The sequence below is a fragment of the Phascolarctos cinereus genome, unplaced genomic scaffold (assembly GCF_003287225.1).
Source record: "Phascolarctos cinereus isolate Bilbo 61053 unplaced genomic scaffold, phaCin_HiC Scaffold_1;HRSCAF=81, whole genome shotgun sequence".
Classification (NCBI taxonomy): Eukaryota; Metazoa; Chordata; class Mammalia; order Diprotodontia; family Phascolarctidae; genus Phascolarctos; species Phascolarctos cinereus.
Genome location: NW_027555514.1, coordinates 836,980 through 864,108, shown reverse-complemented (window position 1 = coordinate 864,108; position 27,129 = coordinate 836,980). Strand labels below are relative to the sequence as shown.

At 50.7% G+C, this 27,129-nt stretch overlaps 1 protein-coding gene across 6 annotated transcripts in view; it reads right to left on the bottom strand.

The window, feature by feature from the left end:
• DYNC1I1 (dynein cytoplasmic 1 intermediate chain 1) overlaps positions 1 to 27,129 on the bottom strand; it is a 193,159-nt gene that overhangs the window by 42,154 nt on the left and 123,876 nt on the right. For all 6 annotated transcript variants that reach the window (XM_020999971.2, XM_020999975.2, XM_020999973.2 and 3 more), the window contains 4 exons: positions 6,343 to 6,489; positions 4,189 to 4,302; positions 2,989 to 3,122; positions 332 to 476 (listed from right to left, as the gene is read on the bottom strand). In XM_020999971.2, the coding sequence (XP_020855630.1) occupies positions 332 to 476; positions 2,989 to 3,122; positions 4,189 to 4,302; positions 6,343 to 6,489 (540 nt within the window). The remainder of the gene's footprint in view (positions 1 to 331; positions 477 to 2,988; positions 3,123 to 4,188; positions 4,303 to 6,342; positions 6,490 to 27,129) is intronic.

Sequence of the window (27,129 nt, the reverse complement as noted above, 5' to 3'; positions counted from 1 at the left end):
ACCGTCTTCCCCACTGGACTGAACGCCTCCTCCTCCTCCTCCTCTGGGGGGTCTGCCTTTCTATCTAGAGGGCTTAGCTCAGGGCCTGGCACTTAGTAGGGGCTTAATAAATATTTGTGGACCAACTGAGTGGCACCCTGTGAAGGGAATACTTGGCAATTAAGAGCCATGGAACGGATCTTGCCTAGGAACAGCCAGTTGCGTCTGTTGCCCCCGTTGACACACACGTGGCCTCCCACGTGTCTGGGATGCTACCAGGTAGAGCAAAGAGAGCCTGATTTGCCTGGTTTTCCTCGGCAGCACAGCAAAGTTTCAGTCTGGGAATTCTTACCTTAGTGCTCCACAGCTTGACTGTCCAGTCGAACGACGAGGTGACGAAGAGGTGGGAAAAGTCGATGGGGCCCACAGCCATGTGGCAGTTGATTCCGGTCACCGGTCCTTGGTGTCCTTCGAAGACCTCCCCAATGCCAGCCTTGCTGCAGGGAGACCACAGGACACAAACTCAGCAGATGTCATTAAAACTCAGATTTCCTTTGCAGGTGAGACTTGTGTCTCTCCTTCCAAGCTGACCCCTTCCCTGTAGGTCAAAACACCTGCTTCCTCCCCTCCAAGCTGGGCAAGATCTAGGAATGAGGTCTGGACACAGAGTGGCATAGGGAGGGAACAGTGGGTGCTGTTTAGTGAAGGGGCCTGGAGCATGGAAGAAGGAAGAAAGGGAAAGAGGAAGAAAGAGAGGATGGAAGGGAGGGAAGGAGGAAGAAGGGAGAGAGGAAGAAAGATTGGGAGGAAGGGAGGGAGGGAGGAAGAAAGATTGGGAGGAAGGGAGGGAAGGAGGAAAAGAAGGAGGGAGGGAGGGAGGAAGGAAAAGAGGGAGGGAGGAAGAAGGGAGGGAAGAGAGAGGAAGGAAGGAAGGCAGGAAGGAAGAAAAGAAAAACAGCAGCCTTTTCCTCTTAAAGAGAATGAGTTCATTTGGAGGCTGGCCAAGCACTAATTAAATGCCACCTATTGACAGAGCTCCAGGCACTCTGGCATCGACTCCAGCCGTCTCCTCTCCTGCCATCATATGTAATTAGAAGGAGCCTCAGAACAATGCCAAGAATAAGGCATCTCAAAACTTGGTGTGTCGATCGTCCTGAACGTGGCAGATCTGCCAGGCCTTGGAACATTTCATTCCTATGTCACTATTCAGAGGGCTGCGGGTGGGTATCCAGGTGGGCATGGAGGCCATGCCCAGACAGTGCCAGGACGTGGGAACAGCGGCTCAGCCCAGCATCACTTCCATTCTGTTTAATGAACATGAGGAATTGATCTCAGAGGAAGAATCCCCCCCTGGAGAAACGAGCTTTGCTCCTTCCAGGCCTTAAAAGATTTATAGGAAACAGGATCAGGAGCTCATTTAATTTATGGAGGGGGATTTGCACCTTCCCCACTGTAGGTGAAAAGGCACCGTGCCAGAGCCCCAACGGAGGCTCACTTAAAAAGGGCAGAACGGATCCCTCCCTAGGCAGCCCAGTATTTGCCAGGGCTGGAAAGGCTGCCCGTGGGGAGGTGGGAGCTGGGATGAGTTTAACAAGGGCTGTCTGGAGCCCCTCCCCCCTGCTGCTTTCTTCTCTCCCTCCTTTTTCCTTCTTTTCCTCACTTCCAGCCCAGATTTAGCAAACATTCTGGAAAAATAAACAAGTGTTCATTCCTTAGGAGGACCTTCTTTTTTCAAAGCCCAGGTTAGCTTGGAGACTCTGACCATTCTGTGGTCCATTCCTGGCCATTTGGTTCCGAGTGGCTCAGCTCTCATGGGCCCACAGGCACGAGGTCCCAGGGGTCTGGGTGCTGTTTCTGATGCCCGACTCTCGGCCTAATATCTCCTTTGTGGGAGCTCTGTACAGACTCAGCCCCAGACTATTAGGGCAATGGGGCAAATCCTACCTGGTGCCGCAGGCTAGGCGCTAGTGCAGAGAGCTGAGTATGGAGTCAGGAAGCCCTGTGTTCAAATCTAGCCTCAGCCGCTGACTAGCTGTGCAACCCTTCACCTCAGCCTGCCTCAGTTTCCCCATATGTAAACCGGGGATGATAATGACACCCCTCTCCCAAGGTTGCCATGAAGATCAAAGGAGATCGGATTTGTAAAGTGCTTAGCTTAGCATAGGCCAGCACTTAATAAATGCTTGTCTCCTTCCCTTCCCTTTCCCATTGAAGGTTTGGGTTAGAAAATTTATCACCAGACGATCCTCCTTGGAAGTTCTGAGGGAGACAGAGCACGGAACAGTGAGTGCAGCGGCCTGCATCCTCACTACCTGCCCCGGAGGCCGGATTCCCGGAGTCCTCCTCCCGTGACCTGGTGACTCACCGCGGGGTGCCTGTGACTGCTCTCTGCCCAGCCCCTCCCAGCAGCGCTGGCACCCAGGGGGCCGAGAGGAGGCCCACAGAGACGAGGGGAGAAGGACCCGGAACCCGAGCCCCTCGAGGGGCTGTGAGCCATGCGAGGTGCTGGCCTCCAGGGCTTCCACTCCATCTCCATTCTCACTTAATCACCAACCAGAGGTGGGGAGGATGCCTGTGTGTGGGAAGCCCCAGCCCCAAGGCCAGTGTGGCAGCTTAGCTGGCCTCACTCCCGGTGGCCAAGTTCTCGTTCACTGAGGCCTCTGCAGCTTCCCCACCCCTGCACGCAGCTGCACGCAGCAGGGGTCCGCTGTGCTGGGCTCCTCCACCCTTCCTCACCCACATTTCCCAGACATCTTCCCAGACGCCTTAGGTTTCCACAGGCCTGGAACTTACTGGTGAAAACCAGCCCAGGCACATGATGTCACATTGGCATTTGCATGCCAGTCCAAGGAGGATCTTGAGAGCCAAGTGGCTCCCTAGCCCCACCTAATTTGGCTCCGTTCTCCTTTTCCGAAATGCCTCAGAAAGACCTTCTAGAGACCGGGTGCCCGCAGCCGGCTCTGCCTCAGAACACTCAATTATTGCAATGACCGACAAAGAGAAAGTCACCTTCCGTGGCGGCAGGCTGTGTAGATCGTCCCCTCCTCGCTGCCCACCACGAAGTTGTTGACGTCTCCTGTGGGGAAAGCCATCCCAGTGACAGCCACAGGCTTCGATTTGTTGTGCACCAGCTCCATGCTCTCCTGTCGAAACAGACCGTCGTCACACCTCCTCCGTCTCGCTCCTCACCCTTCACTGCCCTGAGTTCAAGGGAGCCACAGACTCCCCCCAGACCTGCCCTCTTCTCCTGGTAAGGGAATCTTACTTGTCACAGACCCAGTGCCCTCCTTTTACAAAGGGGGAAACTGAGGCCGAGAGAAGGGAAGCCACTGGCTATCAGCTACAGCAACATGTGGAAAGTGTGCTCACCAAGGCTGCCCCAAGGGGTGCTGTCCCCCTGCATGCGATGATCTGCAGCTCAAGCCTGTGTGTGGTGTGTGTGGTGTGTGTGTGTGTTATGTTGTGTGTGTACGTGTGTGGTGTGTATTATGTTGTGTGTATATGTATGTGGTGTGTGTTATGTTGTGTGTATGTGTGTGGTGTGTGTGTGTGGGAGTGGTGTGTGTGTGTTATGTTGTATGTGTACGTGTGTGGTGTATGTGGTATGTGTGTGTGTGTGCGGTGTGTATGTGTGTGCGTGTGCGGTGTGGGGGTGTGTGTGTGGTGTGTGGTGTGTGGTGGTTGTGTGGTGTGTGGTGGGTGTGTTATGTGTATATGTGTGGTATGTGGGGGTGTGTGTGGTGTATGTGTGTGCATGTGCGGTGTGTATGTGTGTGTGTGTGGTGTGTGGTGGGTGTGTGTGTGAGCTCTCAGGTGTTGGGAGGGGTTGGGGACTCAGCAGTCACAGCTCCCCCACAGTGATCTCCATCTTGAGGCTGGACGGCCCTGAGAAGGAAGGGCCCCCTTGCTTCACCTTCTCTCCAAGGGGCACAATCTATGGCGTCACTCTATTAATGACCGTTCACATCGTGTTACCGTACATCGTTACTGCGGACACATTAGTGACCATCAGTAAATCACTGCGGGGGAGGGAAAGGCAGGTGATTTGGGGTCTCCAGGAGGAGAAGCCTGGGAGAGGGCTGGGCTGCAGCCTGGCTCACCTGTCCTCCCTTCCTCCTGCCCACCCCTTCTAGGGAGCTTCCTGTCATGCTGGCTGGCCTGTCTGTCTTCCCATCCCAGGGTCACCCCGCCTCAGGGCCGGGCACTCACCTGCGGTGTGGAGAGCATGTCCAGGCTCCAGGAGCACAGCTTGCCATCGGTGGAAACGGTGATGAGGTTGTGAGCATTCTGGGTGCCCACCACATTGACACAGTAGACGGGGTGCTGTGGGCATAGAGACAGCAGGTGGCAGGCAGGGCACACCACAAATGCCTGGGGAGGATGCCCCCCATCTGGCTCCACCAGGGGCGTGGGATGGCAGATGGTTCCGATGCCCAGCCCCTCCCTAGTGAGGGTTCAAGTCTGACTCCTTGGAACCTGGCTGCCAGCAGGGCAGGCCATCACCAGGATAGGTGATTTGGGCTCTGCACCAGGGCACAGAAATCTATCAGGGTGCTGTCCTCACTAAGGTCCTTTGGCAGAATCAGGAAAGATCCCAACAAGAGCTGAGCTGAGTACCTCGTCAGAGTGATGAGTTAAGTGGGGAGCTACTGTCCAGCACTACCTCCAGAGCCCCAGCATCAGGGAGGGGACGAGCATGACTTGAACTCTGGAGAAATGGCTGTCCCACCTCTGCTTGGAGGCCGCCCAGGAGGGGGGAAGGCTTTCCAGGGGCCAGATTCTGGGGCTCCTGAGCTCCTGGTGATCTCTTCCTGGTCCTAAATGGTGGACGTTTGTGATTCCCAGAAACATGTGGGACTCCTGGAGGTGGACTCCTAAACAGGCCCATGCAGGATGGGTGAGCATCACAGGAACAACCTCTCAGACTAGCAGCCTGGAGATGAACCAGCCGCCTCTCACCCAAACTGCGCCAGACAGAAGGACGCCTGCTAAAACACCCTGGAGAAGTGGTCTGGTCTGAGGGAGCCTGGAATGGGGAGAGGGGGTCGGCCTGAGCATCAAAGCTGGGCATTGACTGCGGGTGCAGCTCCCTGTCCTCCGCTTCTTCTTCTGTATAATGGGGGCACTGGGCTGCATGGCCTCCGAGGTCCCTCCCACCTCTGGCTCTAGGACAGGGTCACTCATCCTCTCCTTGATGACCTGCTTTCACAGGGAGCTTTCTACCTCCTGAGGCAGCCCCTAGCTCGTCTTAACAGCTCTCATTGTAAGGAAGTGTTTCCTGATGAGCCTAAGCTGACCCAGGGGAGACCCTCTTCCACAGGGCAGGCCTCCAGATACCTGAGGACTGCTGGGGGAGTCCCCTGAGTCTCCTCCCTGGGCCACTGGCCAAGAAGGCCTGTTTCTTCCCCATTCCCCACAAGGGGTCATGCAGATTTGTCTGGACAGCTATGTAGTCTTCCTGTCTCAGGCCCGTGTATCCAGGAAAGCCAGGGCACAATGGAATGAAATGGGGGGACCAATTTCCAATTGCCTGAACCTCTCTTCCCTGCCTGGGATCGAAGGCCCCGTCAGGTATCATTACTTTTGACTTGGGATTTGTCATTCCTCATTGCCCATCACCTTGATGTAGGCCAACTTCCCTGTTCCCCGATTTGAGGCAATGAGGCCCTCTGGAAGCAGCTGCGCTCCCAGGACAGCCCAGGAAGAGTCAGGCCTACAGATGAAACACATCGGGCAGCCCCGGGCAGGAAACTGGAAACAATGGTATGATTGTATTCTAGGGCATAATTTGGGCATTATGGAGAGACAGCATCATTTATCCTGCATGTCAAGAGAGCAGGGATGGAGAGAGACATGCCCCCCCTAATTGCGACACACACCTGTCATTCTCCTCCGTAAATGTTTGAGCTCTTGTCCGATTAGCAACAGCCTGAGACTCTTCAACTAAATTACGGGAAATGGTTTGGAGATGTTGACTTCTAACCCCCGGGATTATGTTGTCACTGCAGACCGTGGGTCGAGCCTTCACCTCACATTCCAGCAGGAGAGAGCCCAGGCTTCCCCGGCAGCTGCCCAATTGTGCCAGGGCAGGCAGGTGCCCCCTCTGGTCCCACAGGGAGGTGTTTGGTGGTCTCCTTCCCAAGGGTCTCCAGGAGGACACAACTCATCCCACACCCACCGATTCTAGGTTCCTCTAGCCCCCTGGCTCATACTTCTCCTCTGCCCCTTCACTGATCTCCATGGGGTCATATTGATCTACCTTCAGTCTGCCCTGGCCTGTGGACATGGGCACTATTTCTGCCCATCAGGTCCCTCTGATTTGCTGCTTTCTAGACCGTGCCTGGCCAAGCATGCCTCACCCACCGTGTGCGCAGCTGCAGACAAGGGCGTCCGCTGCACTGGCGTCCCCCGGTGACTGCGGTTATCCCAGAGGACGATCTGGCCTGAGTAGGTGCCGCCCACCACCAGGTTGGGATGGAAGCGCGCCAGACAGACAGACATCACTGAGGACTGTGGAGAACAGAGCAGAGAGGATGGGGTACATGCAAGAAAGATCATACTGCTAATTAATACTAATGGTAATCATGATTATTACTATACCTGCCAGCAATATAGGGTGTCCTAAGGTTTGCAAAATGCCCTCGAAAGATGAGCTCAGGCGGAGCCAAGATGGTGGTGTGAAAGCAGTGACTTGCTTGAGCTCTCCCCCAAACCCTTCCAAATACCCACAAAAAATGGCTGTAAACAAATTCTAAAGCAGCAGAACCCACAAAAAGATAAAGTAAAACAAATTTCTAGCCCAAGAAAGCCTGGATGGTTGATCGGAAAGGCATATCGCCCCGGGGAGAGGAGCGCAGTTCAGCGGCATGGTTGCGCAGGCCACAGCAAACCTGAAGCAGGCCTCAGAGGACTGAATCACAGGCAGCTGTGGCGGTTTCCAGACTCCTCAATCCACGAACGCCAAAGACAACTTAGAAGGTCAGTGGGAAAAATCTGTTTTTGCGGTGAGAGAAGAGCTAGGTCAGAGCCAGTTTCAGAGCACAGAGCGCAGAGCACAGTGTGGGGGCAGTGGCTGTGTCCTGAGCTTCCAGACCACAGACTGAGGGGCAATCGAGTGGTTGATCAGAGGGGGACTGCAAGGATCTCTTTGCTTGTGCTGAGCCAGGAATCTCTTGTTTTGCCCGTGCTTGGATCTGGGTCACAGTTCTGGGTGGTGGTCCTGGGGTGAGGAGGAGCACTGGCGTGGTGGAGCTTGTAGTGGCGGTGCAGAGGAAACCCTCCTCACAGTTCCAAGAGAGAAAAGACTGCTCATAGCCGGTCACTCAAAGACCAGAGCACAGGCCAGGAAAAGAGCAAACACCTCGCCACCTTGGAAGAACTGAAAATTTATAGGTCCCTAGACATTATCTCTGAAAACAGCTATACAAACACCTGAAGCTTGGGACAGTACATTCCCCACATTGGAAGCAGACTTTTACCTTAACAAAGAGTTTAAAATTCAAGTAGTTGGCTGGGATCACGAGCAAACCTCACAAAAAGAGTCAGACTATATTATCTTACTTTGGTGACAACGAAGATCAAACCATACAACCAGAAGAAGACAACAAAGTCAAAGCTCCCACATCCAAAGCCTCCAAGAAAAATATGACTCTGACCCAGGCCTTGGAAGAGCTCAAAAGGGATTTTGAGAAGGAAGTAAGAGAAGTAGAGAAAAAACTGGGAAGAGAAATGAGAGTGATGCAAGAAAATCATGAAAAACAAGTCAACAGCTTGCTAAAGGAGACCCCAAAAATATACTGAAGAAAATAACACCTTAAAAAATAGCCTAACCCAAACGGCAAAAGAGGTCCAAAAAGCCAATGAGGAGAAGAATGCCCTAAAAAAGCAAAATTGGCCAAATGGAAAAGGAAGTCCAAAAGATTACTGAAGAAAGTACTTCCTTAAAAATTAGAATACAGCAATTGGAAGCTAGTGACTTTATGAGAAATCATGACACAGTAGAACTAATCCAAAAGAATGAAAAATTAGAAAACAATGTGAAATATCTCATAGGAAAAACAAATCATGACACAGTAGAACAAATCCAAAAGAATGAAAAATTAGAAAACAACATGAAATATCTCATTGGAAAAACAACTGACATGGAAAATAGATCCAGGAGAGAGAATTTAAAAATCATTGGACTATCTGAAAGCCATGATCAAAAAAAGAGCCTAGACATCATCTTTCAAGAAATTATCACGGAAAACTGCCCTGATATTTTAGAACCAGAGGGCAAAACAGAAATTGAAAGAATCCACTGATCTCCCCCTGAAAGATATCCCCAAAGGAAAACTCCTAGGAATATTGTAGCCAAATTCCAGAGTTCCCAGGTCAAGGAGAAAATATTGCAAGCAACCAGAAAGAAACAATTCAAGTACTGTGGAAACACAATCAGGATAACACAAGATTTAGCAGCTTCTACATTAAGGGACCGCAGGGCATGGAATATAATATTCCAGAGGGCAAAGAAGAAAGGATTACAACCAAGAATCACCTACCCAGCAAAACTGAGTATAATCCTTCACAGGAAAAAATGGTCATTCAGTGAAATAGAGGACTTTCAAGCATTCTTGATGAAAAGACCAGAGCTGAATAGAAAATTTGACTTTCAAATACAAGACTCAAGTGGAACATGAAGAGGTAAACAGGAAAGAAAATCATAAGAGACTTATTAAGATGAACTGTTTACATTCCTGCATGGAAAGATGATATTTATAACTCATGAGACCTTTGTCAGTATTAGGGTAGTTGGAGGGAAAAAAATTATATGGATGGATGGATGGATGGATAGATAGATAGATAGATAGATAGATAGAGGGCACAGGGTGAATTGAAGATGAAGGGGTGATATCTGGAGAATAAAATTAAGGGGTGATAGAGGATTATATTAGGAGAAGGAGAGGTGGAATGGGGTACATTATCTTGCACAAAACAGACAAGAAAAGGCTCTTACAGTGGAGGGAAAACAGGGGAAGGTAAGAGGAAATGAGGGAATCTTATTCTCATAGGATTTGGCTTAAGGAGGGAATAACATACACACTCAATTGGGTATGGAAATCTGTCTTGCCCTACAGGAAAATAGGGGAAGAAGGGGACAAGAGAGCAGGGGATGATAGAGAGAAGGGCAGATTGGGAAAGGGGTAATCAGAAGGAAGTACATCTGAGGAGGGACAGGGTCAAAAGAAAGAATAGAATAAATGGGGGGGGCAGGATAGGATTAAAGGAAATAGAGTTAGTTTTTCACAACATGTCTACTATGGAAGTGTTTTGCATAACTGCACATGTATGGCCTGTATTGACTTGCTTGTCTTTTCAATGAGGGTGGGTGGGGTGGGAGGAAAGGAGAAAATTTGGAACCCAAAGTTTTAAAAACACATGTTTAAAAAAAATGTTTCCACATGCAACTAGGAAATAAGAAATATGGGAAATGAGGTACAGAAATCTATCCTGCCCTACAGGAAAATAGAAGGGGAAGGGGATAAGAGAAGGAGGGGGAGAGATAGAAGGGAGGGCAGACTAGGGAAAGGGGTATTCAGAATGCGTGCCATCTTGGGATGGGGAGAGGGGCAAGATGGGGTGAAAATATGGGATTCAAAATCTTGTGGAAGTAAATGTTGAAAACTAAAAATAAATAAATTTATATTAAAAAAAAGAAATGAAGATGATGAATATGGAGACGATTAGAAGATTTATGTGAACTTCCTCAACCTCTTTCTTATTTATTTTTTGGTTAGATTTATCTAGTTCTGAGAGGGGAAGATTAAAAGTCCCCCACTATTATAGTACTACTATCTATCTCCACCTGTAAATCATTTAACTTTTCTTTTCAAAGTTTAGATGCTATAGCTTTGGTGAGTATAGGTTCAACATTGGTGTTGCTTCATTGTCTATCAAAATGTAGTTGCTCTGTTTATTTATTAATTAAATTTTATAATTAAAAAAAAAAGAAAGATGAGCTCATTTGGTCCTCAGAACAAGCCTGGGAGCTCTGCAGGCCCCTCCCTCCTTGCTTTGCTAAATATTTGCAAGAAGCTTTGCAAATCGTGAAGCCCTGTATGCTTGAGGTATCATGATTATTATTGGCTCCATTTTACAGATGAGGAAACTAAAGGGGAGACACCCAGGGTCACCCAGCTAGACTAGATTCCTAGCTCAGGTCTTCCTTGCCAGTGACTGAAGAGATGCTTGGGGCATTGTGCCCAGGGCAGCTGGGAGCCTGAGCCTGATCTTTTTATTTTATTTTTTTAAATTAATTTATTTTGATTTATTAACAATCACTTCCATATGCTTTGGAGTTTAAAATTTTTCTCCCCCTCTCTTTCCACCTCCCTCCCCAAGACAGCACACAATCTGATATAGGCTATACATATGCATTCCTATTAAACATTTTCACATTAGTCATGTTGTAAGGAAGAATTAGAACCAATAGGAGGAACCACAAGAAAGAGGAAACAAAACAAAACAAGAAAAAAAGGAGCAAATAGTATGCTTCGACCTGCATTCAAACTCCATAGTTTCTGTGGATGTGGATGGCATTTTCCATCATGAGTCTTTTGGAGTTATATTAGATCCTTGTATTGCTGAGAAGGGCTAAGTCTATCGACATTGTCATCGCACTAGTTGGCTGTTACTTTGTACAACATTCTCCTGGTTCTGCTCACTTCACTCAGCATCAGACCATACAAGTTTTTCCAGGTTTTTCTGAAGTCTGCCTGCTCATCATTTCTTATAGCACAATAGCATTCCATTCCATTCACATACCACAACTTGTTCAACCATTTCCCAACAGATGGGCATCCTCTCAATTTCCAATTCTTGGCCACCACAAAAGGAGCTGCTATAAATATTTTTGTACATGTGGGTCCTTTTCCCATTTGTATGATCTCTTTGGGATATAGCCCTAGAAATGGTATTGCTCGGTCAAAGGGTATGCACATTTTTATAGCCCTTTGGGCATAGTTCCAAACTACTCTCTAAAATGGTTGGATCCAAGGGGCAGCTAGGTGGCACAGTGGATAGAGCACTGGCCCTGGAGTCAGGAGGACGTAAGTTCAAATCCGGCCTCAGACCAAAAACTTGACATTTACTAGCTGTGTGACTCTGGGCAAGTAAGTCATTTAACCCCAGTTGCCTGAAAAACAAACAAATAAAATGGTTGGATCCCTGAGCCTGATCTTTCTGAAGAAATGGGGCTTCTCACAAAACCAGAGACTTCCAATCAAAGTCAGCGGGGACCGCCACCGCCCTCTCCTCTTTAGCCTTTACTGAGCACCTACTATGTGCACAAAACTGACTGGGTTGGGAGCTGCGGCTGTAGAAACAAGGACTCATTGTCCCAGGAAACTAGACACGGAGTCCAAAGACCTCATTTAGGTGCCTGTTACCACCACAGCCGACCTCTCAAGCTGAGGGAGCCAAGCTTCCTGTTCTTTGTGGGTGTGCAGAAGGCAATCAGCTTCAGCCCCTACTAGGTGAAACAAGAGAGGGAGGCTCCCCTGCCCCTGCCTGAGCCATCCCTCCACCACCCAGCAGACCAGCCTCTGCTGGAGCCCTCCGGGCAGAAGGGAAGCCCCTTCCACTCTAAGATAGCTCCTCCTGCCCTCCAGCCTTATTGGCTCCTCTTCCTGAACCCGCCTTGCTTCTGGCTCTTCCCTTTGGAGTCCAAAAGGACTAATTTGACCCCTCCCCCTCACATAATACAGTTCCTTCACATACTTGAGCCCAGCTAGCTTCTGTCCCAGTCCTCTCCAGTTTTCAACTGATCCTTCTGCAGAATGGGCCCTAGGTTGCCCTTCCCCAGCTCATCCAACTTTGGGGAAACTGAGTCTGCCTGTGTGGTATCTGAGCCTAGGCCACATGCAACCACACCCACTTCTGCCAGCCCAGAGCTAACCCACCAAGCAGACTCCCCACCCTCTTCATCTATTTCAGGAAGAGTCAGCTGGGTTCTTTTACCCCCAACCAATGAGAAGGTTCATCCCACAGAGCCAGGAGGGGTGGAGGCCAGACTGCCAGGGTCTTTCCTCACACTCTGCACACTCTTCATGCAATCCAAGCCAGCCCCTAACTGCCTTCAAATGGCTGGTAAAGCTGGTTCTAATTTTTCAGAGTGACTCCCGGCCAGCTAAGGGAACGCACATCCTGGAACTGCAGAGGCCATTGGGCTTGGAAGTCAGCCCTGATGCCCACATCTAGCCCTGGTGCTGGGTCCATGGCTGGTGTGGAGGGCAGGCTCTCCGTGGGGCTGGTTAGGGCTAGGCAGGGAGCCATGGGGTCTCAGCCCTGGAGCCAGGTCCTCTGGGGAGAGATTGTCCCCCTGAGCAAAGCCAGCATCTTGTTGGTCAAAGGCAGCGCCCGATGGTGGCAGGGCAGGGGCTTGTGCTTATGGACACGTCTAGCTTCCAGACAGCACAGACATTTCAGCTGGGGTTTTGGAAAGAGGCCATTGTCAGCAACTTGTTCCCAGCCATAGGTGAAGACACCACTGAGCTGGGCCTCTCCCTGTCCCCTTCTAGGGGAGGATAAGCAATAAGTCAATTTTTTCTGCCAATACGTCTCTTGACCCTCTCTCCCATCTCAGAACACAGATTGGCTAGTAACTTCTCTGGGTGTTTTAGGAGAATTATCATTCAAGTTTGCACAGAACATTCTGCTGTGATCTGAAAATGAGGGACTGCTGTGCAAAAGAGCACACAGGGAGGAAGGGACAGCTGCATTTAGGCCCTGGAACGATGGGACGGTGGTCCACGAGCCCGTGGGGGCAGTGGAGGCAGAGTCCGCTGGCTACACTTTCCCACTTTTCTTTAAACCACTTACATGCAGGCTGTGCACCCAGAGCCCTTGCACACCCCAAGCCCGGGAGTTCAAGGGGCAGAGTTCAAATACTTAGGGTGAGACCTCCCCCAAGCTCCTCCCAGAAGGAGTTGGCCAATGTCCTCAGTGCCCCTGCACTCATGAAGTCCCTGAGAACCAACCAATCAGTGAAAAGTACATATTGTAGGAAAGTAGGAGACATGGCAGGAAAACACCTACTTTTGTTCTAGGTACTGTGCTAGGTGCTAGAGATACAAAGCAAAGTAAAACAGCCCCCTTCCTGAGGAAGGGTATGTTCTGCAAGGGAAGGAAACACACACCATAGAACCACTTACAGAACCAAAACAAAGTGTGTTCCTGGTGGTATGGGAGGGGCGGGGTGAGGCTCTTGATCTGGATCTGGAGGGAAGAGAAGGACTCTGCAGGTGGAGTGAAGGAGGTAACACTACAAGCATGAGGATGGCCAGTGCAAGGTAGGGAGGGCTGCATTGTGCATGAGACCCAGAGAAAGCCTGAGAGACAGGTAGAGTCATATAAGCCAGGCCAAGAGGCTTACAGTTCATCCTAGAGGCAACAGCAAGCCACAAAGTTTATTAAGTAGGGGAGTGATATGGTCAGGTCTCATTAGAATGAGAGCTCCTCAGTACCACCTCACACCTGCAGATAGGCCAACATGATGGAAAAGGAATATGATAAATATTGGAGGGATGTGGGAAAACTGGGATACTGATGCATTGTTGGTGGAGTTGTGAACTGATTCATCCACTCTGGAAAGCAATTTGGAACTATGTCCAAAGGGCTATAAAACTGTGCATACCTGCTGATGCGGCAATAACACTTCTAGGTCTGTCTCACAGAGATCATCAAAAAGGGAAAAGGACCCACATCCACAAAAATATTTATAGCAGCACTTTTTGTGGTGGAAAAGAATTGGAAATTGAGGGGATGCCCATCAGTTGGGGAATGGCTGAACAAGTTGTGCTATATGAATGTAATGGAATACTGTTGTGCTTTAAGAAATGATGAGCAGGATGGTCTCAGAAAAACCTCAAAAGACTTGTTTGGACTGATGCTAAGTGAAGTGAGCAGAACCAGGAGAACACTGTATACAGTAACAGCAACATTGTATATTGATCAGCCGTGAATGACTTCACTCTTCTTAGCAATACAAAGATCCAAGACAATTCTGAAGGACTTAGAATGAAAACTTCTCTTCATCTCCAGAGAAACAGCGATGGGGTCTGAATGCAGACTGAAGCACATTATTTTCTTAAATAATATTTTATTTCCCCCCAATTACATGTAAAAACAATTTTTTAACATTTTTTCAAAAAATTTTTCAAAAAAAATTCTATCCCTTCTCTCCTTCCCCATTCCCTGCAATGGTAAGCAATCTTTTTTTTTAAAAAAAAATTTTATTAATTTATTTTGATTTATCAAAAATCACTTCCATATGCTTTTGAGTTGAAAATTTTTCTCCCCCTTCCTCCCTCCCACCCTCCGCAAGACGGTGCACAATCTGATATAGGCTTTACATTTACATACCCATTAAACATATTTTCACATTAGTGAAGTTGTAAGTAAAAATTAAAACCAATAGGAGGAACCATCAGAAAGATGAAACAAAACTCAACAAAAGGTAAAAATAAGTGATAATGATTCGATTTCCACAGTTCTTTCTTTGGCTATGGACAGCATTTCCCATCCTGAGGCCTCTGGAGATGTCTTAGATCCTCAGAATACTGAGAAGGGTTCAGTTTAACAATCTTAGTGATTGCATAACGTGGCTGTTATTGTGTACAAAGTCCTCTTGGTTCTGCTCACCTCACTCAGCATCAGACCATATAAGTCTTTCCAGGTTTTTCTGAAGTCAGCCTGTTCATCATTTCTCATAGCACAATAGTATTCCATTACATTCATATACCACAACTTGCTCAGCCATTCCCCAATGGATGGGCATCCTCTCAATTTCCAATTCTTTGCCACCACAAAAAGAGCTGCTATGAATATTTTTGTACATGTGGGTCGTTTTCCCATTTGTTTGATCTCTTTGGGATATAGCCCTAGAAGTGCTATTGCTGGATCAAGGGGTATGCACATTTTTGTAGCCCTTTGGGCATAGTTCCAAATTGTTCTCCAAAATGGTTGGATTATTTCACAACTCCACCAACAATGTATTAGTGTTCCAATTTTCCCACATCTTCTCCAACATTTATCATTTTCCTGTTTTGTCATGTTGGCCAGTCTGATAGGTGTGATGTGGTAAATGGTAAGCAATCTTATACAGGTTATACACATGCAATTGTGTAAAACATTTCCATATTTGTGCAAGAACACGTGAACAAAAAAAGAAAAGAAAGTGAAAAATAATAGAAGCATACTATTCTTATTTTATTTTTCTTGTTTCTGTTTTTTTTTTTGGTCAGTGTTTTGTTTCACAACACGGCTAATATGGAGATATGTTTTGCATGACTACACACGTATAATCTAAGCCTAATTGCTTCCTGCTTCAAGGAGGGGGAGGGGAAGGAGGGAAAGAATTTGGAAATCAAAAAAAAACTAATGTTAAAATTGTTTTTACATGGAATTAGAAAAAAAGATTTAAAAATTTTTTAAAAGAATATGAGCTCCTTGAGGAAAGGCATTTGTATCTCCCAGGGATACATATAGTAGGCACTTAATAAGTGCTTGTTGATGGCTCTGTCCTTAAGGAAAATCGCTTTGGAAACTGTGTGGAGGATTGTTTAGAATGAGGGGAAGCTGAGGATAGGGCACATAAGAGACCCCATGTGCCAGGCACTGGGCTAAGTGCAGGAGACCCAGAAAGGCAAAAGACAATCCTTGCCCTCAAGGAGCTCACAATCTAATGGGGAGACATATGTACAAACAAGCTATCCTCAGGATAAACAAGAAATAGCAGAGGGAGAGCACCAGAATTAAGAGAGGTTGGGGAAGGCTTCTGCAGGACATGGGATGGTGGCTGGGGCTTGAAGGAAGCCAGGGAGCTCAGTGGTTGGAGTGGAGGAGGGAGAGTGTTCCAGGCAGGGAGACGGCCAGAGACAATGCCCAGAGCCCAGAGAGGAAACAGCCTCAAACCGGTTGGGAGGATCAAAGGGGACATGTTGGGGAGCGAGGTAGAAAGAGACTGGGAAGGGAGGAGGGGTGGCACGCAGTGAGGACAGGGAGGCCAGGAAAGGCTTCAGGTGCCAAACAGGATTTTATACTTGACTCTGGGGGCTACGGGGAGCCACTGGACTTGGTTGAGTGGGGGGTGGGAGGTGGAGGTGACATGATCAGACCTGCATTTTGGAGGAATCACTTTAGTGGCTGAATGGAGGATGGACTGGAGTGGGGGGAGATTTGAGGCAGCCCCCCCAAACAGATATTGCAATAGGTCAGGTGCGAGGGGATAAGGGTCTTCACCAGGGTGGGGGCAGGGTCAGAGGAGGGAAGGGGGCACATTGGAGAGGTGCTGCAGAGGTGAAACAGCCAACATGGCACCACGTTGGATCTGGGAAGGGGTGAGAGAGTGAAGAATCCTCGCATGCGAGCCTGGAGGACTGGCTATGGCGGCCAGTCCTCAATAGCGCTAGGGATGTTCAGAAAAGAGGAAAGTTTGGGAGGAAAGATGATGAGGTCTGTTTGGACCTGTCGAGCTTCAGATGTCTATGGGACATCGAGTTCAAGATGTCCAACAGGCAGTGGAAGATGCTGACTGGAGGTCAGCAGGGAGATTGGGGCAGGACAGGGCAGGCAGAGGTGAGAACCATCAGCACAGATGGTCACTGAATCCGTGGGAGCTGATGAGCTCACCAGGTGAGGTAAGGAGTGCAGAGGGAGAGGAGCAGAGGACCCAGGGCAGATTCTGAGGCACATCTAGGGTTGGAGGGCGTGTTCTGGAGAAGGATCGGTCAGAGAGGGAGGAGAACCAGGAGAGAAAGAGAGGGGGCACAGGGTGGCCTGAAAACCTAGAGAGAAGAGGGAATCCAGGAGGGGAGAGTGACCAACAGTGTCTAAGGCTGCATAGGGGTCAAGGGGAATGAGGATGAAGAAAGGTCATTGGAGTTGGCCACTAAGAGATCACTGGTTACTTTGGAGAGGGCAGTTTGGGTGCAGTCATTATTATTATTATTATTATTATTATTATTATTATTATTATGTTGTTGTTGTTGTTGTTGTTGTTGTTGTTACTATAGAGCTCATTTTATTTCTTTTGGTAAACATTTAGTAAATTTGGTAAAAATAAAATTTTATTTTGGTAAACTCTTAGACTGCATCTATCTGGAACTTTGAGGGTTTCTCATGGTCTCTCACATGGTCCTCACAACAGCCCTGCGATACAGGCGTTGGTACAGAGTACACAGTCCAGGGCGCTGGGCCCAAAGTCGGGAGCCTGAGCTCTGATTCAGCCTCACTTCCCAGTCATGTGACATTGGGCAAATCGCCCAACCCTTAGCCTCAGTTTCCTCCTCCGCAGAATGGAGGTGATAACAGCATCCCACAGGGCTGTGAGAACCAAATGAGAGAACGCTGCTGAAGTTCTCTGGAAATCTTAAAACACTAAATAAGTGGTAATTATTATCATTACTATTATTATCCCAATTTACAAACAAAGAAACTAAGCCCAGAGGAGATCGAGTGCCTAGGCAATAATCAGCTGAGGAGAGCCTAGTGTTCCTGACCCCAAGTACGGGACTCTCCATTATACCCCCAAATTATTATCCTTGAGTCCTGACAGGCTCTCAGTGAAACGTCACCCTGGGGAAGCCCAGCCTCACTCCATTGAGCTGCCGGCCCTTTGGGACGCTATTATGAATAATAGCTAATAAGTGTTTAGGGAGGGCCAGCCCCTCTGGAGGGAGGGCTGCTCATCCACCTTTGGGGTCCACCTGCCCCCCAGCTCTCATTTGGGCTTCCAAGAAGCTCTGGCATGGGCAGCGGCCACACCCCGGTAAAACCACTTCAGCAGACAGGCTAAACCTGGCTGAGAGTAACCTACAGGTCTTGAGTCCGCCCCAAGCACGTGAAGACGTCCCCAGTGGACTGTGTGGATGAGCATGGATTGTTCCAGGGGCCATGAAGGCGGAGGAAGCAGGCACTATGGAGCGCTCAGACTTTGGTCAGACATCGAAGGCACCAAAGTCACCTGCTGTGCCCTGGGCCATCGCCAGTCCTCCTGACTTCTGCCCCACCACTGCACTCGGATGGCTCTGGAAGAATGAGTGAGGCTGACGATGTGGTGCGGCTCTGTCTCACTTCAACCCCATTCACGCACAAGTCAAGACATCACTCCACGACGTCTCCGAAAACAAAGGACAAACTACCACTACGTGCCAGGCACTGGCTGAGCACATTACAAAACGGATCCTCGCAACAATCCTGGGAGGCAGGTGCTGTTATGATCCCCATTTTACAGAAGAGGAGACTGAGGCAAACAGCAGGTGAGTCCCTCGCCCAGGGTCACACAGCTAGCTGGTGCCTGAGGCCAGATATGAACTAGAAGCTGAAGTGAGAGGAGAGTCAATGATGGCATCTGTCATGGATGGCCTTCCCAGGAGTTTAGCCCAAAAGGGCAGAAGAGACACAGGATGCTAGTTAGCAGGGCTAAAGGATCAAGGGAGGGCTCTTTCAGGCTGGGAGAAGCATGGGCATACTTGTAGGCAGTAGGGAGTGAGCCAGTGGAGAGGGACAGACAGAGGGGCATCTGCCAGAGGAGGGTGGTGGAGGGGGGTCCCTTGAGCAGGACAGAAGTAAGGCCACCTCATCGTGGGAGACAGGGGGAAGGAGGAGGGAGGGACAGACAGAAGGTGAGGACAGGGGAGAAGAGGAGGCTCACGAGAATGGCTTATTCTCTTCGGTAAAGTAGGAGACAGGGTTTTCAGACGAGAGAGTGGGGAAGGAGCCACCACAGGAGGAGGTAAGATTGCCTGGAGGCAGTGAGGGCCCAGCTGAAGTTGTGTAGCCAATTTTGGGGTGGACCAGTTAGAATGGTTGGGTGATTTTCTCCGGCTTACTTCAGTAGGAATGAAGGTGACGGATGGTGGGAGTGGCCCAAGGCTGAGGCTTGGCTGGGCACAATTAGTGATATGATAAGGGGTGGGGGGGGTCAAGAGAGGAGGACAGTGTTAGTTCACCAAAGGGTCAAGATGGGCAGAAGAGGAGAGGGTGGCTCAAGGGATTGGAGGTCGCACTGCAGTCAAGAGTAGAGTTATGTAAGGGAGGGCGAGGGAGAGGTGGAAAGCCCATAGGTGATGGCCAGATAAGGGGCACATTTATAAGTGATGGAAAGACCAAAGGTTTGACCATCTTTGTGGGTGGTCCACCATGTCATGCCTTCGAATGACCCCAGTGCAGAATCTTATGGAAACAATCACAGCTGACATTGTATAGACCATGCTTTCCCTCCACACACCACCTCATCTGATCCTCCAAACAGCTCTGTTTAGGTGGGTAGCTGCTATGATTATGCCCATTTACAGATGAGGAAACTGAGGCAAGATGCAGTGACTTGCCCAAGGTCACACAGCCGGCAAATTCCTGCCTTCTTGACTTCAAGTCTGGTGCCCTCTCCACACACAACATCATGTCCCAAAGGGGAAAATGTCACTAGAACGCACAACCCCACTTCCTGAAATATTCGGTGATGGATTTTCCAGAAAAGACTCTCTGGGCTTGGCTAGACCTTCTGGTTTCATTCAGGGAAACGTTCAGGGGCTCGAAGGGCTTGAGGCTGGGACCGAGCTGGAACCCAAGGCCAAATTCAACTTTTTTTTTGGATGGGGATGAGAAAAGAATAAAAGAGACCATGGATCTCCTACTTTAAAAGCGACCCCCAACAACCTCCTTGCACCCGAACACCCAAATCCCACTTAATTAAAAAAAGGGAAGTGTGTGCTCGCTGGCGATAGTGTGTGTTGACATCTCTGCCTTTGATTTACAAGGGGATGGACCGGGGGCAGGGGGGGGGGCGCCGCACATGGCTTTTTTTCAAGAGAAAAGACGGCTTCCAACTTAGCAGGAAAGAGTGTAGGCTGCATTAACTCGGGTGCTTGTTAAAACATGAAGGATTAAGGGCCAAAGGGGAGGGAGGGATTGTAGACGTCTCCAGCTCAGAGTCTTCAAGAATGTTTGTCTGGGCTTGGGGAGAACGTCTCAGGTAGCCACATGAAAGGCTGCCCGAGGGGCTCAGCCACACGCCTGCTGCTCAGTTCCAACCAGCAAACCAACCTCCTGACTTGAAACGCCGCCGCAAATGGAGTCTGCTTTTATTGGAAAAGGACTAAGTCATTCCTTGCAGGGGGCACAGCCAGCTCCCTTCCCTCTTCAGGCTTCTCCTCAGAGACCCCGGCATCTTTGCCTGGGAAAAGCAGACTGGTCACCTGCCCAATTACACATTGTTGCTTTCCTGCATGCTTCATTCCATCACGACTGGCCCAATGCAAACCGCTCCATCTCCTGCCCAGGCACATTGGCACACTGGCTCTTCTGTCCTTCCTCATGTCTTCCCCTTATAGTCCTGGTGTCCTTCAACCATACGTCCAAGTGCTACCTTCTCCTGACCCCCCTTCTCCCAGGGTGTGACCCTGACTGAGTCCCTGGACTTCTCTGGGCCCCAGAAGATTTCTAAGATTCTAAATGGTAGCCACGTTGCCAATCTCTGCTGAGAGGAGTTTCCTCACCTGGAGTTCCCTGGGTCAATGAGATCCCAGGTCCAGTAACACTCTCCCCCTCTTCCCCACCTCCCCCAAACTAGACATGCCTCCCATGCCAGATAAAGTGCATCTCTGGGGCAGGTTTGGGATCTGTTTACTGCAATCATCAATTTCCTGCTTCTGTTCAGGTGGTCTTCAGTCCACATTGATGACGGTGTCACTATTTTTGTCTCCCGTGATCTTCACCCAACCAGTCTCTACTGGGAAGGCTGCCATTGACCCCTCCTGCTACCTTTGAATCAAGCCCATCCCTCCAGAGGCATGGGCCAGGCATGGTGCTCATCCCACCAAAGCCCAGGGTGCCCACGAGGCCAGAGTGGCCCTCCTGGCTTGGGCCCTTTGCTTTGTGGATGGGGCGACAGATGTCGGAGGCCAGGAGTTGAGATTCGGGTGCCTTCCCTCTTATCTGTCTTCCTACACTGTGCAATTCTCGCTTCACGTCACTCAGCTGGATGTCTCTCTGAGCCACCTTTTGGACATCTCCACCTGGATGTCCCAGACAGATCTCAAACTCCATGTGTATGATACAGAAGCCACGATCTTAGCCCTAAGTCTAATGTGCTTGGGGTGGTGCCTGGCACACAGTAAGCCTTACATGTTAGCTGCTGTTATTAGGAGCAGCTAGGGGCGCCACGGTGCACAGAGCACAGCACCTGGAGGCAGGAAGACTCATCTCCCTGAGTTCAAATCCAGCCTCAGACACCCACTAGCCGTGTGACCCTGGGCAAGTCACTTCACCCTGTTGGTCTCAGTTTCCTCATCTGCAAAATAAGCTAGAGAAGGAAATGGCAAACCCCTCCAGCATCTCTGCCAAGAAGACCCCCCATGGGGTCACAGAGCCAGACACAACTAGACAACAACAAAGTCACTGTTACTGTGGCTATTTTTCTCCTGAAGCCCACATGTCCTCCTAACTTGGCCAGCACACAGGCTTTCAATCTGCTGAGGCTCTTGACCTGCACATGCCTCACCCCACTGAGACCCTCCTCCCCTCGGGGCTGCTTGCCTCAGATCTCTCCCCTCTTCCTTGTGTTTTCTGCGTGGCTCCCTATGGCCAGACCACTCTGTTTTGCACTGAAGACCCTTCCTGACCTGGCACCAGGGGGTCCACCTTGCTAAGCTCATGACCCCTTGGCCCAGCTGAATGGCCTTGGGTTTCCACCTGCATCTCCTGCCTCCACACCTTTGAGCAAACTGCTGGGGGAGGTTGGGGGTGGGGGGAGGGCTGATCTCACCTCCCCTATGGTCCCTTTCACAGTGAATAGCAGGTACTTAATAAATGTTTCACTTTGTGCCCCAAGCCCTGCCCCCCAAACACACACACACACACACACACACACACACACACACACACACACACACACACACACACAGGGCCTGGCAAACAGCAGGTACTCAATAAATGCCTCACTTTGTCTTTGCCCCCAAGCATCCAAACAGTAGGTACTTAATAAATGCTTCACTTTGGGCCCCAAGCACCCCCCGCCCCAGACACACAGTGCCTGGCAAACAGCAGGTACTCAAAAAATGCCTCACTTTGTCTTTGCCCCCAAGCACCCAAACTACTATTTAATAAATGCTTTTCAATGGACTGAGGAGGATGAAGCCAGAGGGGAGGTGTTTAAAGGGCTATCAGCACAGACATCGAAGTCCCCAAAGAGAAGGGCAGAGGTTGAGGGCCAGACCCCAGACTCCCACAGAGACCTCTGCCTCCAGTATGGGGACAGATAAGGAGGAAGGGTCTGGCAGGGTCTGGCAGGGACTGCCAGGGGCCGGCAGTGGGGCCTGAAAGAGACCCCGGGAGAGACCAGATGCTCCTGTCCTGGGTCAGCCACAAGGCCCACTTGCCAGGCCAGCAAAGCTAGGAAAAGGCTCCCACCCTTCAACTGGGCAGACGTGGGTGCCTGGTGGGCAGGACTCAGCAAACCCAACCAGGAGAACCAAGAGAGGGTCTGCTTCTCCGTTTTCAATAAAGAGAATGTCAGAGAGGAGCCGGCTGGCCCCACCTTTGTTAATGTCGGAGGTCAGTCAGTCAGTCAGTCATCAAACGTTTATAAAGCATCCAGTGACTGGTGGCAGGCACTGTCCTGAGAAGCCCATTGCCCAGAGCCCTACAGACAGGTCCTACTTTTCCAGAGCTACCCGCCTTTGCAGGGACCGACTTCCTTCAGGCTGATGCTAAAGGGTTAAGCGGAGTGGAGCAGCTGCTGAGTGTGCTAATGAACTCCATCCTGCCCTGGTGGGACCACCCTCCCCTGGAAGAAGGGGTAACCTGATCCACCCCATCCTGCCCGCCTGCATAACTCTGCTGTCCCTGGCCTTTCTCCAAGACCACAGAATCCATGTGTGTGATAAATGCGAGTCAGTGACCAGAGGCACTGATTTACCAAGCGCCTTCAGCAGCTGAATTTTCTGGCTCCGAGTGAAACCCACCTCTCTCCCAAGCCCCCTCACCACCTCCTTTCCCCCACGTGACAAGCTTCTCTTTGGAGCCTGATGGCAGGCTCCCAGCCTGGCAGCTCAACCCTCGGGCCCCTGCTGCTTGGTGCCCAGAGAGAAGGGGTCGCCCCGAAGGAGAGAACAAATGCAGGGCCTCTATGGCCTGGAGGAGGCGGCTGCTGACCCCATGCTCCTCGAAAGACTGCCCGGTCTGGTCAACGTGGCAGCTCTCAGCTGTGTTCTTAGCAGGTAGGAGGCCCCACATTCTGCCTGAGGGCCCACATTGGAGGGCAGATACCAAGGTGCTCCAAAGCATCCCCTGCTTTGGAATTGCTAGGGAGGGAGCACGGAGCCAGGCAATGGGAGCCAGGCAGCCTGTCCTGGCACCCGAGGTCCTTGGTGCTTGGAGCCATGGGACTTCTGAGAGACAACGAAGGCCAGGCTTGGGGGGTGGAACTCGCCCTGCATGAACGTGGACAGTGCACCTGGTGGGCAGAGAGGAGCACACACCAAGAAGGACCAAGAGAGAGTCTGTTTCTCTCCTCTCTCCCTTATAGAGACTGCCAGAGAGGAGCCAGGCCCTCTTCCCCAGGCACTGGGCTGGGAGGCCTGAAGTGGCTACAATGGAGAGAAGTGAGGGGCCCCAGGAGCTGGGATGGGGCCCTGGGCCCAGCTGCTCTGTCCCTGGCCAGACAGCTGGGCCTACAGAGAAGGGGGCAGTAGGCCCTGAGCACGGGGGGCATCCCTCCTCCTGGCCCCAGGCTCTGAGCTTTCCCCTGCCTCTCCTTTCACTTGGCCGCCTGCTGCGGCCCACCTCCTCCCCAACAAACCCACCGTATGTGGGACCTCTGGCCCTACCTACCCCTGTGACCACAGAGAAAGAGCTGATCGGGACAGGGACGGGCTTCTCCTGCCTTGGGCCCCTGGACCCCCCAAAATGAGGCCTTGCATATCTTAAAAATGCTTACTAAAGGTTTGTGGCATCAAGTGAGCCCCAACCCCACCCCCACCCCACCACCTGTACGGCGCTCAGCTGTGCCACCTCCCCTTCCGCACAAGCCTTGCCAATGCCCAGCTCTTGTGGGGAAGACTGACTAGAGAAAAGACGGTGCCCAGGCAAGACCCTGAATGTGCCACAGTAGGCAGTGTGGGAGGTGGGGGCACCCTGGGGGAAGAACCTGCCCCTGCCTTGGGACCCTGTGGGCAGCATGCCAAGCTCCTTCTATTTGAACCAACTTCTTGGCAAGCAGGGGCTAATTTAAGTCCTTATACCCGATAAGTGGGGCGGCTAGGGGGTGCCATAGCACATAGAGTGCCAGTCTGGAGTCACCAAGGCCTTAGTTGAAATGCCACCTTAGACATTTACTAGCTGTGTGACCCTGGGCAAGTCACTTCACTCAGTGTGCCTCAGTTTCCCAAACTATTCCAGTATCTTTGCCAAGAAAACCCCAAACGGGGACTCCAAGAGTCAGACATGACTGAAACCCCCAGACAGCACATACCTGATAAAAGGGAATCCGCACGCCTGCTAAGTCCCACTTGCCTTGGACCAGCTGGCAGGATGACCATTTCCGGCCAGCTTCCCAAGCTGGGCTGTTCCAGTTCCCACACACCAGCTTACCCTCATCTCATTCTCTCACTCACCATTTCAGAGACAGGCCAATGAGTGAGGGGAGAGAGCACAGTCACGATTGATGGGCCCACTAGGAAAAGCAGGACCAGGGTTCCCAACTTGGGAGCCTTGCAGCATCCTGCTGCCCAAGGCACAGAGGCAGGCTGCCCTTCTGCTTTCTCCTGCAGACACACCCTTCACTGGCTTTCATGAGCGGGTCAGCCAGCTGACCTCCCTCAGTTTTTCAGACAAGGAAACTGAGGACGGAGCAGGGGCAGGGAGAGCCTTGCCCGGGTTGGAGTGAGTTAAATCCAAGGTCTCTGTCTCCCAATCCTGCGCTCTTCCCATCTCTGACGCTGCCTCCCGTCCAGAGCTTTTTGTTCCCAGGTTGAATTACAGGATGGTTTTGGCCAGCAGCCCAAGAGGAGCGGAGTCATCGGGACGGACATGTTTGCCTTGTAAAGCTGTCTCCCCATTCTTCCTGAGTGGCTGACATATCCCTGTGAGTCTGTGTCATTTGGGCAAACTCCCATCACTTCCCTGTCAAAATAATTACAGTCACCCCTGCTTACCTGTGTCTTAATTGCAGCATCAACTGAAGGCTGACAGCTCTCCCACTAATGGATCGTTTATAGGAGGTGCCAGAGAGGAATTAAACATAATTGGAAATTAATTGAACGTCACACGTAGGACTGTCAATAGAAAGAGGCAGGTGCGGTGACCAGTCTGCAATGGATATGAATGCCCTGAGAATCCACCTCCCAAGGCCTCCATTCTTGGAAGGAGCAGCGAGGCCAGCGCTGCCCTGGTGCTGTGGCCACTGTTCCCCAGTCTCCAAGAAGCCTAGGACCTCAGAGGCACACAGTCCGGCCTGTGCTTCCCTGAGCCCTCCGCACCACCCTCAACCAGTGCCTGACCCTCCAAAGTGGGCAGCTCACTCCCTGCTGGGACCATGCTGCTGGGAAGCAAATCATCCTGACCTTCAGCCCCAGGTGCTGCTTTGCAGCTTCCCTCTGCTGCTCCTGGTTCTGCCCTCCAGAGGCCATTAGGTCAAGGGTCATCCCTCCCCTTCGAACAGTTGAAGGCAGCCCTCATGGCTCCTCCAAATTTCTCTGGAGAAACACGCACAGTTCCTTCAACTGATCTGCACGTGACTCAGACCCCAGGCTCTTCTTCATCTTGGCAGTCTCCTCTGGACCTTCCCCAGCCTTCTCTCTGAATGCCCAAACACAATACGTTGGGTGCCAGTTTGATTTGCATTTCTTTTGTTAGGGATTTGGAGCAGTCTTTCCATGACAACTCACAATGCTTTTGAGAATGGTTTGTGGCCATCCTTAGATGACTCAGCCTCTGGAGAGTGGCTTCTCCTGTTGAATGTAGGTTATAATGACAGGCCCCTTTCTTCAAAGGCAGGGGTGCTGATCCCGCTTTTGTCACTGTCCCTGCTCTTCTCTTATTCCGTGAGGGGCTCCCTGCCCAAGCCCCGGACCTTCTGCTGTGTACAGAGCTCTGCCCAAGGAAGTTTGACACGGCACTAGATTCTCTCTTGCGGCACACACATACACACACATGCACACGATCACATGTACACACACACACACACACACACACACACACACACACCCCTCCACTTTGTGACAAGCTCTCCTCCCACACTTCTGTGTTCAGCATCTATTCATCAGCTTTGGAATGCTGGGCAAAATCGGGCACCTCACTGGCGTGGGCAGAGAGCTGCCTGCAGGCGTCCCGGCCCTGCCCTGGACACCACCAGACTGCGTGATTCTGGCCACTTTTTCCTTTTGCTTTACAGGCTGCAGAGGAAGGGTTCTGACTCTGGTCCAGAGTGCTCGTTCTTCGCTGGAAGCTCCCCTCCGAATGTGTCTCGGGTCCTTAACTCTCCTCTGCAATGGTCTCATCCAACTCCTATCCATTAAATGGTCACCCTGCGCAACAATTCCCAGATCTACTCATCCTGGCCTGTCTCTCCCCTCAGCCAGTACCCCACCTTGTTACTGTTCAGTCGTGCCCGACTCTGTGACCCTGTCTGGGGTTCTCTTGGCAAAGATACTGGCATAATTTGTCATTTCCCTCCCCAATCTATTTTGCTGATGAGGAAACTGAGGCAAACAGGGTGAAGTGACTTGCCTAGGGCCACACAGCTAGTTTCTGTCTGAAGCTGGATTTGACCTCAGGAAGAGGAGTCTTCCTGACCAAGCCTGGCGCTCTATCTACGAAACCACCATTCTGTCCAAACAGAATTCTTTCTTCTCCAACCCTCAGCTCTCTCAAGATTACCTATTACTGTGGAAGCCTTCTCCATCCTTACAGTCACCTAGGTTCCACACTTTGCCTCATCCCTCTCATGCCATGCCCATTCAGTGACTTCTGTCTCCAGGCTCTCTCCTCTCACAGCCCACCTGACTGCCACCACCTCTCTTGGGGCCATGCAGTCGCCTCCTGATTGGTCTCCCTTCCTCGGGCGCAGAGCCCATGACCTCTCTGAACCGAAGCATCCTTCCGCCTCCATTTTAG